The 14,238-nt window shown below is 40.0% G+C and overlaps 1 protein-coding gene across 4 annotated transcripts in view; it reads left to right on the forward strand.

Annotated features, from left to right (window-relative positions):
* Nucleotides 1–14,238, forward strand: part of stau1 (staufen double-stranded RNA binding protein 1) — a 46,616-nt gene that overhangs the window by 15,030 nt on the left and 17,348 nt on the right. For 3 of the 4 annotated variants that reach the window (XM_072240727.1, XM_072240736.1, XM_072240753.1), the window contains exons 3-8: nucleotides 1,308–1,432; nucleotides 5,790–5,946; nucleotides 6,258–6,393; nucleotides 6,917–7,088; nucleotides 9,174–9,272; nucleotides 12,357–12,569. In XM_072240727.1, coding sequence (XP_072096828.1) covers nucleotides 1,308–1,432; nucleotides 5,790–5,946; nucleotides 6,258–6,393; nucleotides 6,917–7,088; nucleotides 9,174–9,272; nucleotides 12,357–12,569 — 902 coding nt within the window. The remainder of the gene's footprint in view (nucleotides 1–1,307; nucleotides 1,433–5,789; nucleotides 5,947–6,257; nucleotides 6,394–6,916; nucleotides 7,089–9,173; nucleotides 9,273–12,356; nucleotides 12,570–14,238) is intronic. The other variant, XM_072240745.1, reaches the window with a different exon arrangement.

The following is a 14,238-nucleotide window of genomic DNA, read 5'->3' on the forward strand; positions in this document are numbered from 1 at the left end:
TAAACGCATCTCCCCCATTTCACGTACATCTGCTCTCACTCCATCCTCCCGCCACCCCACTAGGAATAGGGTTCCCCGGTCCTCACCTACCACCCCACCAGCCTCCGGGTCCAACATATTATTCTCCGTAACTTCCGCTACCTCCAACGGGATCCCACCACTAAGCACACCTTTCCCTCCCCACCTCTCTCTGCATTCCGCAGGGATCGCTCCCTACACAACTCCCTTGTCCATTCGTCCCCCCCATCCCTCCCCACTGATCTCCCTCCTGGCACTTATCCGTGTAAGCGGAACAAGTGCTACACATGCCCTTACACTTCCTCCCTTACCACCATTCAGGGCCCCAAACAGTCCTTCCAGGTGAGGCAACACTTCACCTGTGAGTCGACTGGGGTGTCCTCTACTGTAAAGATGAAGCCACACTCAGGTTGGAGGAACAACACCTTATATTCCGTCTGGGTAGCCTCCAACCTGATGGCATGAACATTGACTTCTCTAACTTCTGCTAGGCCCCACCTCCCCCTCGTACCCCATCTGTTACTTATTTTTATGCACACATTCTTTCTCTCACTCTCCTTTTTCTCCCTCTGCCCCTCTGAATATACCTCTTGCCCATCCTCTGGGTCCCCCCCCCCTTCTTTCTTCCCGGACCTCCTGTCCCATGATCCTCTCGTATCCCCTTTTGCCAATCACCTGTCCAGCTCTTGGCTCCATCCCTCCCCCTCCTGTCTTCTCCTATCATTTTGGATCTCCCCCTCCCCCTCCCACTTTCAAATCCCTTACTCACTCTTCCTTCAGTTAGTCCTGACGAAGGGTCTCGGCCTGAAACGTCGACTGCACCTCTTCCTAGAGATGCTGCCTGGCCTGCTGCGTTCACCAGCAACTTTGATGTGTGTTGCTTGAATTTCCAGCATATGCAGAATTCCTGTTGTTTGCGTCTGAATTATCTTACTGTTTATTGCTCAGTGACAAAAGTATCTGCTTCTTGAACACAAACTCGCAAGTGACGCTATTTTGAAACTGTTCGTTCTAAGCACATCGCGTCTTAATGGCCACACAATGTGTACGCGAAGGATGCAAGTTAGAAACTCTTCGGCAACAGTCTCCTGCTCTAGTTAAGCAGTATAGTGTCCCAAATAAATGAAGGCTATTTTCTTGATTAGTTTTTGTTCTTTGAGAGTTGTTCCAAATAAGCGGCTGTCCCAATTAACCGTAATCAATTGTATTATGGTTTCTTGTTTAAGGCTAATTTTAGTAATGAAACAGAAGCAACTGTATTGACTGATACAACTTAACTTATTTTTCAGTTCCTTCAAACATGGCAAACCCCAAAGAGAAAACCCCTATGTGTCTTGTGAATGAGTTAGCCCGTTTCAACAAGATTCAACCAGAGTACAAACTTTTAAATGAACTTGGTCCAGCTCATGCCAAGGTAAATATGAACATGCTATCTAGGCAGCTTTCTACTTTCATTGGAATCTTCAAGTTTTGGATAGTTTATTTCTTATCCATGTGTCTTCTGGAATTTTTACGATGCTGGTGAAATTCCTTCTGAAGGTTTGAGAAGAGCAAAGTAAAAGCTTTATCGCAATAATTAAAATTAAAATAATAAAAATTTTCTTTTAGTTATGTGCCTCTATTATTTTTATTCAAATATAATCTCTGTCCAGTTATTAGGGTATAAGTGTGCTTTTCCATTTTAAGACTTAATGTAATGACACATTGGAAATTATCCTTCCCAAGTTTTAACGACTTAGTGCATCTCAATGAGCAAGTATATTTTTATGGCTAGGTGAAGTTGAATGAAATACAGATTTGCAATAAAAAGACCTCGTTGATGAGAGTAGCAGTTTTTAAATAGAGCTAGGTTATTAATCTCTATGTGAATTGTAGTTGATGTGGAAGTGACAGGTTTGACCAAATTTTTGCTTACGGTAATGAAATTCGTCATGTTTACATCAAGTTTCCACTTGATTTAGGAATGTGGATTGCTATACTGGAGGATTCTATTTGGAGTTCAAACATAGATGGCACAGCCTTCACTTCCCTCTTCAGAATTTGCATTGCTCTTGTAACCACAGTTGCTTTTTATACAGGCATTGGACAGTGATTTTTCATATTTGGAGTGGAATAGGCTTGGAACTTTTGGAGGTTCACTGCACTGGTGTTATTTTTGGCTGAGACCTTTTGGCTCCCACATGTGGTTGTACCTTTTAATTCTAGGAATTACTTAAAAACGATGGTAGTTGACTGCACTATTACAGTAGATGTTTTTGGTAGGGGTAGTGCGGAACACTTGTATGGCTCACTATAGCACTAACTGGTGTGGTGGAAGAAATGGCAAAGGCTGAGGTTAACAGAATACTAAATTGTATATTAAGTTTTTCCACTTGACTTCCTTTGGTGGAAAAGGATGGGGACTTTTTGTGAAGGACATAAGAAAGAGTAGAATTAGTTCTTCTAGTATATACACCTCAGCACTGTCCCACAAGAATTCCATTGTTATTTTACAGAATATTAATTTGCATGTTTAAATTAAATGTTTGTATTTGTCCAGAATGTTTTTATGTCCGTTTCATTAATTTATCCTGTTGGGTATATTAAGCTTATTCCCAAACATGGGTTTGTTGGGAGGACAGATGATGGGTCATGTAAGTTAATAGTTTGATACTGATTGTAATATTTGGGTGATGAATCTTTTGGCTAGATCTCCAATCCATAAGAAAATGTAATGATTTTGTAAAATAATTCATTGTCTCATTTTTCAAATGACAACAGAAGGGTGAAGTTGTAAATACTAATACTCTTCTATATCTAGGTGGAGAGATTACTCAGCTCTGCAAGCCAGGATGGACCTTATTTAATTCAGAATCAGGTTTAATATCACTGGCATATGTCAGGAAATTTGTTTACTTAGTGGCAGCAGTACAGTGCAATGCATGATAAATATAGAAAAAATGGAATGACTGTAATTATATGTGTGTATAATTGTTAAGTTAAAATAAGTAGTCATACTTTATTGATCCCGGGGGAAACTGGTTTTCGTTACAGTTGCACCATAAATAATAGTAATAGAACCATAAATAGTTAAATAGTAATATGTAAATTATGCCAGGAAATTATGAAATAAGTCCACTACCAGCCTATTGGCTCAGGATGTCTGACCCTCCAAGGAAGGAGTTGTAAAGTTTGATGGCCACAGGCAGGAATGACTTGCTATGACGCTCTGTGTTGCATCTCGGTGGGATGAGTCTCTGGCTGAATGTACTCCTGTGCCCATCAGTGCATTATGTAGTAGATGGGAGACATTGACCAAGATGGCATGTAACTTAGACAGCATCCTCTTTTCAGACACCACCGTGACAGAGTCCAGTTCCATCCCCACAACATCATTGGCCTTATGAATGAGTTTGTTGATTCTGTTGGTGTCTGCCACCCTCAGCCTGCTGCCCCAACACACAACAGCAAACATGATAGCACTGGCCACCACAGACTCGTAGAACATCCTCAGCATCGTCCGGCAGATGTTAAAGGACCTCAGTCTCCTCAGGAAATAGAGACGGCTCTGACCCTTCTTGTAGACAGCCTCAGTGTTCTTTGACCAGTCCAGTTTATTGTCAATTCATATCCCCAAGTATTTGTAATCCTCCACCATGTCCACACTGACCCCCTGGATGGAAACAGGGGTCGCCGGTACCTTAGCTCTCCTCAGGTCTACCACCAGCTCCTTAGTCTTTTTCACATTAAGCTGCAGATAATTCTGCTCACACCATGTGACAAAAAGTTTCCTACCGTAGCCCTGTACTCAGCCTCATCTCCCTTGCTGATGCATCCAACTATGGCAGAGTCATCAGAAAACTTCTGAAGATGACAAGACTCTGTGCAGTAGTTGAAGTCTGAGGTGTAAATGGTGAAGAGAAAGGGAGACAAGACAGTCCTCTGTGGAGCCCCAGTGCTGCTGATCACTCTGTTGGACACACAGTGTTGCAAGCACACGTACTATGGTCTGCCAGTCAGGTAATCAAGAATCCATGACACCAGGGAAGCATCCACCTGCATCGCTGTCAGCTTCTCCCCCAGCAGAGCAGGGTGGATGGTGTTGAACACACTGGAGAAGTCAAAAAACATGACCCTCACAGTGCTCGCTGGTTTGTCCAGGTGGGTGTAGACATGGTTCAGCAGGTAAACGATGGCATCCTCAACTCCTAGTCGGGGCTGGTAGGCGAACTGGAGGGGATCTAAGTGTGGCCTGACCATAGGCCGGAGCAGCTCCAGAACAAGTCTCTTCAGGGTCTTCATGATGTGGGAGGTCAATGCCACCGGTCTGTAGTCATTGAGGCCGCTGGGGCGTGGCGTCTTCGGCACAGGGACGAGGCAGGACGTCTTCCACAGTACAGGAACCCTCTAGAGCCTCAGGTTCAGGTTGAATACATGGCAAAAACAGAAATAAAAAAAAAAGTATTGAGGTAGTGTTCATGGGTTCAACATCCATTTAGAAATTGGATGGCAGAGGGGAAGAAGCTGTTCCTGATACACCGCTGAGTGTTCACCTTCCAGCTTCTGTTCCTCCTTCCTGATGATAAAAATGTTGTGGGTGGTGGGGGTCCTTAATAATGGGCACCACCCTCCTGAGGCATCGCTCCTTGAAGATGTCTTGGATGCTACAGAACCAGTACCCATGATAGAACTGATAATTTTACAGCTTCCTGCAACTTTGATCCTGTGCAGTACTTCCACCCCTCCATACCACTTGGTGATGCAGCCGGTCAGAATGCTTTCCATGGTACATCTGTAGGAGTTTTCAAGTGCTCTAAGTGAGAAACCAAATCTCCTCAAACTCCTAATGAAATACAGCTGCTGTCTTGCCATCTTTATAGCTGCATCTATATGTTGTGACCAGTTTAGGTCCTTGGAGATATTGACATCAGGAACTTCAAATTGCTTACTCTCTCCATTTCTGAACCCTGTATGAGGATTGTTTGTGATTCCTCATCTTACCCTTTCTGAAGTCCACAGTCGGCTCTTTGGTCTTACTAACATTGAGTGCAAGGTTTGTTGCTATGACACCATTCAACTAGCTGGTATATTCTGCTCCTCTATGCCCTCTTGTCACCATCTGAGATCCTGCCAGCATAGATGTCATTTGAGCTATGCCTAGACACATAGTCATGCATGTTGAGGCCCGATTTAATTCCCAGTCTCTTCTAAATTAACTGACAAAGCTACACAGAAAGGGGTTTTTCTCCCCCTTTTCCTACCCACTGTTCTTTCCATAAAAGTGCAGGTGCGTTTATTTGCAGGCAAGTGCAAGTTGCTACTTTATTAAAAGTCAGTTGATGTTTACTGCTTGGCTTTAAATGGCTAAACTGCAATTAGCCATGGTCTTGGACCTCATGAATGACTCTGTTGGAGAAGGAATCCTTGGTTTCTGGAAAAGAGAGAAAAAAAAGATAGAGAATGCTTTATGTGAATTTCAGGACATTTTATGTTGATGAATATAATCTAATTGTTACGCAATGTTTGTTCAGCTTCTATAGCAGAGTTGCTATTTCTTAAATATTGCAAAGCACATTTTGTCAGAATGATAATAGCTTATTGGTAATGTAGTTAACACCATTTCAGGAATAAAATGCCAAATCATATTTTTAAGGAAGTATAACTATGCATATATGTAGATTTTTTTTAAAGCTAAATCAGCATACAAATGTAATTTTTAAAGTATATTGGGTTTTATTGGTTATTTTTAACTGCAAAAGTAAATTTGCACTAAATTTTAAATTTTATTGCAGGTTTTTACAGTGCAGCTGACTCTTGGTGACCAGCAATGGGAAGCTGAAGGAAGCAGCATTAAAAAGGCTCAGCATGCAGCAGCCGCAAAGGCCTTGGTGGAAACCAGTCTCCCAAAACCACCACCTCGACCCCCACGTAATGATTCAAAAAATCCTGGTAAAAATTAGTTTTAGTAGAAGCAACATTGATTGCTGTTTGTCAAGCACTTGACAATAGTGAAAGCTAAAACCATCTATGCAGTAGCATCTTGAACTGTTGAAAGTAGAGGTACAAGGGTCTTAAGTTTTGCGGAGAATAGGAAGAAAGAGTATAATAGTCAATCTTTGGTAACTTCCACAATTTTTTTAAACTACTTATGTGCAACTACATTACAGATCTTAAACCAAACATGTTACAGCAAGTGAAATAGTATATGTAAAATTTGATGTATATATGTCAAATTAAACAAATCTTGTATGCATTTTCAGACAGTGTTACTCCAACAGTAGAGTTAAATGCCTTGTGTATGAAAATGGGAAAGAAACCGACCTACAGACCAATTGATCCTTATCCTGGATTAAGGCCAAGCTACAGCATACTGAGAAATAATGCTTATCCTCAAAGGTAACTATTTTATCAATTTACTGAGTTGCATTATTCACTTTTATTTATCTCAGCTATTAGTGAGTGCAAGAAATTAAGATAATGTTTCATTTTCGGCGAATATGTCAGCCCAGCTGATGAGAAGGACAGGAGCTCTAGATTTTTTCTTCATGGTTCAGAACTTCCCAGGTTATGAAGGAATGGTGATAGATTTGAAGTTTTGACAATGATATTCAATAATCATGGGGAGCATTTAAGCTGTCTCAAGGGCTTTTCTACTAGCTCAATGATTTTAAACAAAGTAATACTGACTAAATATTTGTATTCAGTTCCTGTTGTGTGCTGTTCTCAGTTCAGATTCATTTCAGAACTACATTTGATTGTGGTGGAATATTAACTCCTCATTGACCTCTATCAGGAAGTGCTCAGGTTTCTGAAAGCCTTGATTTTTCTAGATAGTCAGCTGTGTAATCAGGAATCCTACGAATAAATAGGTCATGTCTCTTATGAAATCATCATGAATGGTCTCTGTTTTTTCCCCAAGGTATTTTTACCCTTTCCCTCCTGTTGGACCAGTCACTTACCAAGTTGAACTAGTAATCGGAAACCAACAGTTCCAAGGAAAAGGAAGGTCCAGGCAGGCTGCTAAACATGATGCAGCTGCTAAAGCGCTCAAAGCTTTGCAAAATGAAACCCTGCCATCCAAATTACCAACTGTGAGTATTAGTATTTTTGTTAGTTGTTTGGCTCTGCTTTCAGGAGTTATGTATTACTGCACAGCGCACTTACCATACCTGCAGTATGTACTTTCCACCAGATAGAAAGAAGCTTGTTTATAGTCCAACTAGTTTATTATCTCTGTATCCAATTCCATCTTGTACCGAGTGTCTAACTCTTCATTCTCTCCTGATGATACCCACTCTCTCTCAATCAGTATTTTGGTCTGTTTGTCATTTGATCAGTTTGCTCTCTTTCAGCAACTGTTAATTCCAGGTATTCACCTGGTTGGCCTTTAATTCTCCAATATCTAACTATTTTGGTTTGTTCAGAGCTCAGCCTAGAACAAAACTGTTTCCAGTAATACCTTTGCTTTTGGTTTGTGGACATCCGTGGCCATCTTCCCCAGTGCCTCCATTTTATTTGCCTTATTTTTCTTTACTTGATATCTTAACTTTGCCCACTCTTTCTGTCTACTTAACCACCAGTAAAACCTCGCCTTCCTTGAAGGGCTGACGGCAATATGGAATATATGTACATAGTCAAAAAAAAATGGAGAACCAGTTTAGAGGATGAATATCTTACCTGAGCAGAAACCATGAAGCGCACATGCCCTCTTTAGTTGAGTTAGTTGAACTAGAGTTAAAAATTCTGAAATTAAACTACTTTTCTAAAACCTAAGCATGTTCTATGATGATACAATATTGTGAGGGTAGCAGCCATTTGTCGATTGAACTACTAAACAGAGGTTCTGTCTGTATTCACAAGTGTATCCAATAGATCTAGGCCAAGCAGAGAGAATTGTCCCTTCTGTCCTTGTTATCCTCCCAATATTACAAAAAAAATTGTTTTTAGTAGTCCCTCATTACAATAATCAGTGCATTTAAACTATTTCATCAGCTGTGAAGTGGTACAATGGCAGTGGTGCTACAGCCCGTCTTTAGAAACTCAGATTTGATCCTCATTCAGGGTACTATCTGTGTGAAATTTGCAAATTTTCCCTACGGCCATACATTTCTTTTGTTCCAACATCATGCTAGCCGCTAGGTAATTGGCTACTGTAAATTACTCTTGGTTTTGCATGTGGCAGGCAAATCAAATGTGAGAGAGGAGCTGATGGGAATGTAGGAATTGTAGGGCACAAGAAAATTGATCGAGAAAAAAGCTTGTCTCGACTTGTTAAGCCAAACGACTGCCTACTATTTTGGAGGAAAATAAATTACCTTGTGCTTTGAGTTGTTCAGAAAGTGATGTGAAATGCTTTTTATATGCAAATACAGTCGGCCCTCCTTATCCACGAGTTCCGCATACACAAGTTCAACCAACCATGGTCAAAGCAATTCCTCAAAGGCTAAGAGTAAAGTGCTATCTCTCGCCGAGAAATTAGAAATATTAGAACTTTTGAAAAGTGGCATGTTGCATTCCGAAGTGGGCCGTAAGGTCGGTAAGAACGAATCGAGCATTCGCACAGTAAAGCAGAAAGAAACTGAAATTCGTGAAAATGTTAGTGCTCGGGATGGCTGGCTGGCTGGCTATGTAAAGCGCTACAGCCTCAAGAACTTAAAGATCACGGGAGAATCGGGATCGGCTGATGCCGGAGCGGCGTCGGGTTCCCAGAAGAGCTATGATGGTTGTGTCTGTACTGAACATGTACAGACATATTTTCTTGTCATTATTCTCTAAACAATACAGTATAACAACTATTTACATTGTATTAGGTATTATAAGTCAACGGAACAGAAACACTCTGGGCGGTGGGTCCTTTGCTGCCCTGGGTCCTAAAGTCCACCGGCACTAAGACAGGTTAAATAAGGTCTGGAGCTACCCTGGGTCCTAAAGTCCACCCACACTGAGACAGGTTCAATAAGGGACCTAAGCATCCGCGTTGTTTGGTATCCGTGGGGGTCTCGGAACCAATCCCTCGTGGGTAAGGAGGGCCAACTGTATTCTCAATGCAAGTACTTTAAATTTAAACCTTCTAAGATTTTGTTTTCAATGTAATTGTCTTTTAATGTTGAACTTAAGAGTGGCTCAGTTTTAATGATTATTATGGAATTTCTTACTGGTAACCTGTTGCTCTGCAGATTAATGGCAAGGAAACAGATGATGATGATCTCAATAAATCTGAAATAAGCCAAGTTTTTGAGATTGCATTGAAAAGAAATATGCCTGTCAACTTTGAAGTAAGTTTTCAATATGTCTTTAATTTGCATAAGAGTTAAATTATTAATCTTGTATAATAATTTTTGACACATCTTGGCATACTAAATACATTTGTTTGAATAATCCAAATTTCCTTACAAGTATTATTACTGAGCAGTAGATTAATGTACTGATTTTGTAAGTTATTTATTGCATGAGGCACACATTCATTGGAACTACTTTTGGTGCTAGTGATGTAACTTCATGTGTGCAGTCAATGAAGTTTTTATTTGGCTCTTGGGCTTTCTCAGTTGTTTTTAGTTTACCTTATTTGAAACTTTTAAACAAGATGAAAAGCAAATAATTTTTTTTTGATTCTTTTACTCATTTGCTCAGCAATACTTGCTCATTGAACTATCAATGCAATGTTAATGAGCATACAGTGCCTATAAAAAGTATTCACCCCTCTTGGAAGTTTTTATGTTTTATTGTTTTACAACATTGAATCATAGTGGATTTAATTTGGCTTTTTTAACACTGATCAACAGAAAAAGACTCGTGTGTGTCAAAGTGAAAACAGATCTCTACAAAGTGATCTGAATTAATTACAAATATAAAACAGAAAATAATTGATTGCTTAAATATTCACTCCTTTTAATATGACATGCCAGATCATCACTGGTGCAGTCAACTGGTTTTGGAAGTCACATAGTTAAATGGAAACCACCTCCACATCTCCAAATGGAGAGCCAATGTTTTGATTGCTGTAGTAAAAACATACCTGCATCTGGAAGGTCAAACTGCTGGTGAGTCAGTATCCTGGCAAAAACCACACCATGAACACTCCAAGCAACTCCACAAAAATGTTATTGAAAAGCTCAAGTCAGGAGATGAATACTAGAAAATTTCCAAGTCACTGAATATCCCTTGGAGTACAGTTAAGAGAATCATCAAGAAATGGAAAGAATATGACAGCTGTAAATCTGCCTAGAGCAGGACATCCTCAAAAACTGAGTGACTGTGCAAGAAGGGGACTAGTGAGGGAGGCCACCAAGAGACCTATGACAACTCTGGAGGAGTTGTGAGGTTCAGTGGCTGAGATGGGACAGACTGTGCATACAACAACTATTGCCCATGTGCTTCACCATTCGCAGCTTTATGGGAGAATGGCTAAGAGAAAGCTGCTGTTTGGGGGGGGGGGGGATAAAAAAACTCACCTGAAATCTCAGCTGTAGTTTGCAAAAAGGCATGTAGGAGACTCTGAAGGCAGCTGGAAGAAGGTTCTATGGTCCAATGAAACCAAAATCGAGCATTTTAGCCATCAGACTGAAGGCTGTGTCTGACATAAGCCAAACATCGCACATCATCAAAAATACATCCCTACCGTGAAGCATGATGGTGGCTGCATCAAGCTGTGGGAATGCTTCACTGTAGCAGGCCCTGCAAGGCTTATGATGGTAGAGGGTAAAATTAATCTAGCAAATACAGAGACATCCTAGAGGTAAACCTGATGTAGTCTGCAAGAGAACTGCAACTTGGAAGAAGATATGTTTTCCAGCAAGGCAATGACTCCAAGCATAAAACCTAAGCTTCGCAGGATTGGCTTTTTTTAAAAAAAACAAAGTTAATGTCCTGGAGTGGCCAAGTCAGAGTCCAGACTTCAATCCAATTGGCTGGACTTGAAAAGGGCTATTCTCTTACAATCCCCATGCAATCTGACAGAGCTTGAGCAGTTTTGTAAAGGAGAATGGGGGAAAAATTGCAGACTAGATGTGCAAAGCTAATGGACCTATCCACACAGACTCGAGACTGTAATTGCTGCCAAAGGTGCATCTACTAAACACTGACTTGAAGGAGTGAGTAATTATAAAATCAATTATTTTATTTTATAATTGTTATAAATTAAGAACAAGTTGTAGAATTTGTTTTACTTTGACATAGAAGTCTTTTCTGTTGATCAGTGTCAAAATATCTGGAATAAATGTATTGGGATCCAATGTTGTAAAACAATAAGACATGAAAATTGCCAAGTGGAGTGAATATTTTCTATAGGCACTGTATACAATGTCCTCAATTTTCTAAGATGCATTAGGATCTCCAGTCAGATCACACAATAGTTTCTTTGCTTTCTATGTTTTGTCTGAATGGTTTTCTGAAATAACTTTCAAAAACTGGAGAAGAATGTGAATTCATTGAATTTTAGCTGGTAGTGTTTCTTGCAAAGAATCAAATGTATCTGTATATGAGAATTTTGATTACACATCTGGCTTTTATCATTTTCTGGAAATGAATTTCATATAAGAAAGAGGCATTCAATTTGTGGGTGCATTTTCTTAATCTTCAGTTCTTTGTTGGCCAATTGGGTGTTTATTAATGATTCGGGTGATACCAGTTATGAAAATGGAATGATGAGAAGTTTTTCTTTGCTTCAATTTTTCTTAACATGGAGCTTTTTGAAAATAATTTGTCCCATTAAGAAAGTTGTGGAATGTTTGCAGAAGAAGAATGGTGAAGGCACCTTTCTCTTGGGCATGTAAAAATTGGATCAAGTATACTGAATGATGCATAACTATGGGGCAGTATGGGAGAATGGAGCTGTTAAAGATATAGCAGCAGTGCTGAGAGGAAATAGGCAGTTACAAGGAAAATGGGTGTAGAAAGTGAAGATGGAAGTTGTGGTAATGGCTGTTACCTCCACCCGAAAGACACCAGAGATGTCTCATATTCTTTTTGCTACTCTACAAAATAGCCTCCAATGTGTGCCCAAGCAATAATTCAGATACAGGTACACAAATTCACAGACCCCATGTTGTGCTGGAATATTACTACCCTGTTAACCTTGCACCAGTGCCACTAGTTAGTATTGTTCAGATTACTTCCATTTACATGCTAATTTTAAATGTTCAAATTAGATGTTTGTTTCCAAAAGGATGGATCTTGTGTACTACTTCTGCCTTTTCCTGCAGCTAAGTAATATTTTTATTGTACTGCATTGAAAATCTTTTTAAATCTTCAGAGTGAGGTATTTTGTAATTGATTGCTACTGGCAAACTTGGGAAAAAATGCGTTGTGTATGTAACTGGTAAATTATATGTTATCTGTTGAAATACATTTTTTTTTTGTAGGTGATAAAGGAAAGTGGCCCTCCTCACATGAAAAGTTTTGTGACTAAAGTAATGGTTGGAGAATTTTCAGCAGAAGGAGAAGGGAAGAGTAAGAAAATATCTAAGAAAGCTGCTGCAATCGCTGTTTTGGAGGAATTGAAGAAACTTCCACAGCTCCCCACTGTAGAAAAAGTGAAACCACGCATAAAAAAGAAAACTAAATCAATAGTAAAGGTGTGTATGAAAAGAAGTAATGTTTGCTGTTTTAACAATATTTCAAAGTATTACATAGAAAATTATTTTTGAGACAACTGCAATTTTGCATTAATAGTATTCAATTTGTATCACCAATGGGAACATCAAACTGTCCAAGTGAGAACCTTACCTCACCATAATGTTTTAAGCTGTGTTTTAGATTGAGAGTTGTACACATCAAGAGGATAATGTGAGAGAGAGAGATAGCCAGAAGTAGAAAGTTGTAAGAAGGCAAGTCTTTAAAAATGTTATCAATCTCTTAGAACAGCAGGAAATTCAATGCCAATATTCCTAAAAAAAATCTTTTGCTTGAGAGATAGCTGACAGTCTGCTGATAGCGGTGTCTTTTGAATAGGTAGGCTTGGTTCAAAGAGAAAAAGAAAATTTGGGTAGTATTTGGTCTTCACCTGTATTGTTTTTTGTGGCATTGCCTATAATATCCCATTTCCTTTAAATTAGTTATTTGAAACTCATTTAAATTTTCTGATGACAAGCACCAAAGCTGAATGGAAAATATATCCAATATATTGTATAGACAATTATAATCATTAATCTAGTTATTTAGATTGAGGACACTCAATCCTCGTTTATTGTCATTTAGAAATGCATGCATTAAAAAATGATACAATGTTCCTCCAGAAAGATATCACAGAAACACAGGACAAATCAAGACTTAAACTGACAAAACTACATATTATAACATACAGTTACAACAGTGCAAAGCGATACCGTAATTTGATAAAGAGCAGTCCATGGGCACGGTTAAAAAAAAGTCTCAAGTCCTGATAGCCCCATCATCTCACGCAGATGGTAGAAGGGAGAAACTCTCCCTGCCATGAGCCTCCAAGCGCTGCAAACTTGCTGATGCATTGGAAGCACCCGACCACAGCCAACTCTGAATCCATCCGAAAACTTTGAGCCTCCAACCAGCCCTCCGACACCTAGCACCATCTCTGCCGAGCGCTTCGACCCCGCCCCGGCCGCCAAGCAACAAGCAAAGCCAAGGACTCAGGGCCTTCCCCTCCGGAGATTCTGGATCTCACAGTAGCAGCGGCAACGAAACAGGCATTTCAGAAGTTTCACCAGATGTTCCTCCGTGCTCTCACGTCTGCCTCCATCAAATCAGGATTGTGCATAGCACCCCACTTGACAGATAACAGATATCATTCACCGGAGTGGCCGCTGCAAGCTGTGTCGTGTCGCCATCTTCTCCTCTCCCCCAATTGATTTTAAAAGATCATACTGTTACTTGGTTTTGTTTGTGTTTTTAGCATGAGGCATGTTACTGGAAGTAGTCACAAAAATGTTAATATGCAGAGAAAAATATACAAGGTATTGTTTGTGGCTTTCTCCACCCACCCCCTGCCTTTTGTGCCATTTGCTATTATAATTGAACTAGGCCAAATGACCATAAGACATAGAAGCAGAACCAGGCCATTCAGTCCATCGAGTCTGCTCCACCATTCCATCATGGCTGATCCCAGATCCCACTTAACCCAATATACCTACCTGCCTTCTCACCATATCCTGTGATTCCCTGACTGATTAGGAAACAATCAACTTCTGCCTCAAATATATCCACGGACTTGGCTTCCATCGCAGTCTGTGGCAGAGCATTCCACAGACTCGCTACTCTGACTAAAAGAAT

This window comes from Mobula birostris, chromosome 2 (assembly GCF_030028105.1).
Source record: "Mobula birostris isolate sMobBir1 chromosome 2, sMobBir1.hap1, whole genome shotgun sequence".
Lineage (NCBI taxonomy): Eukaryota > Metazoa > Chordata > Chondrichthyes > Myliobatiformes > Myliobatidae > Mobula > Mobula birostris.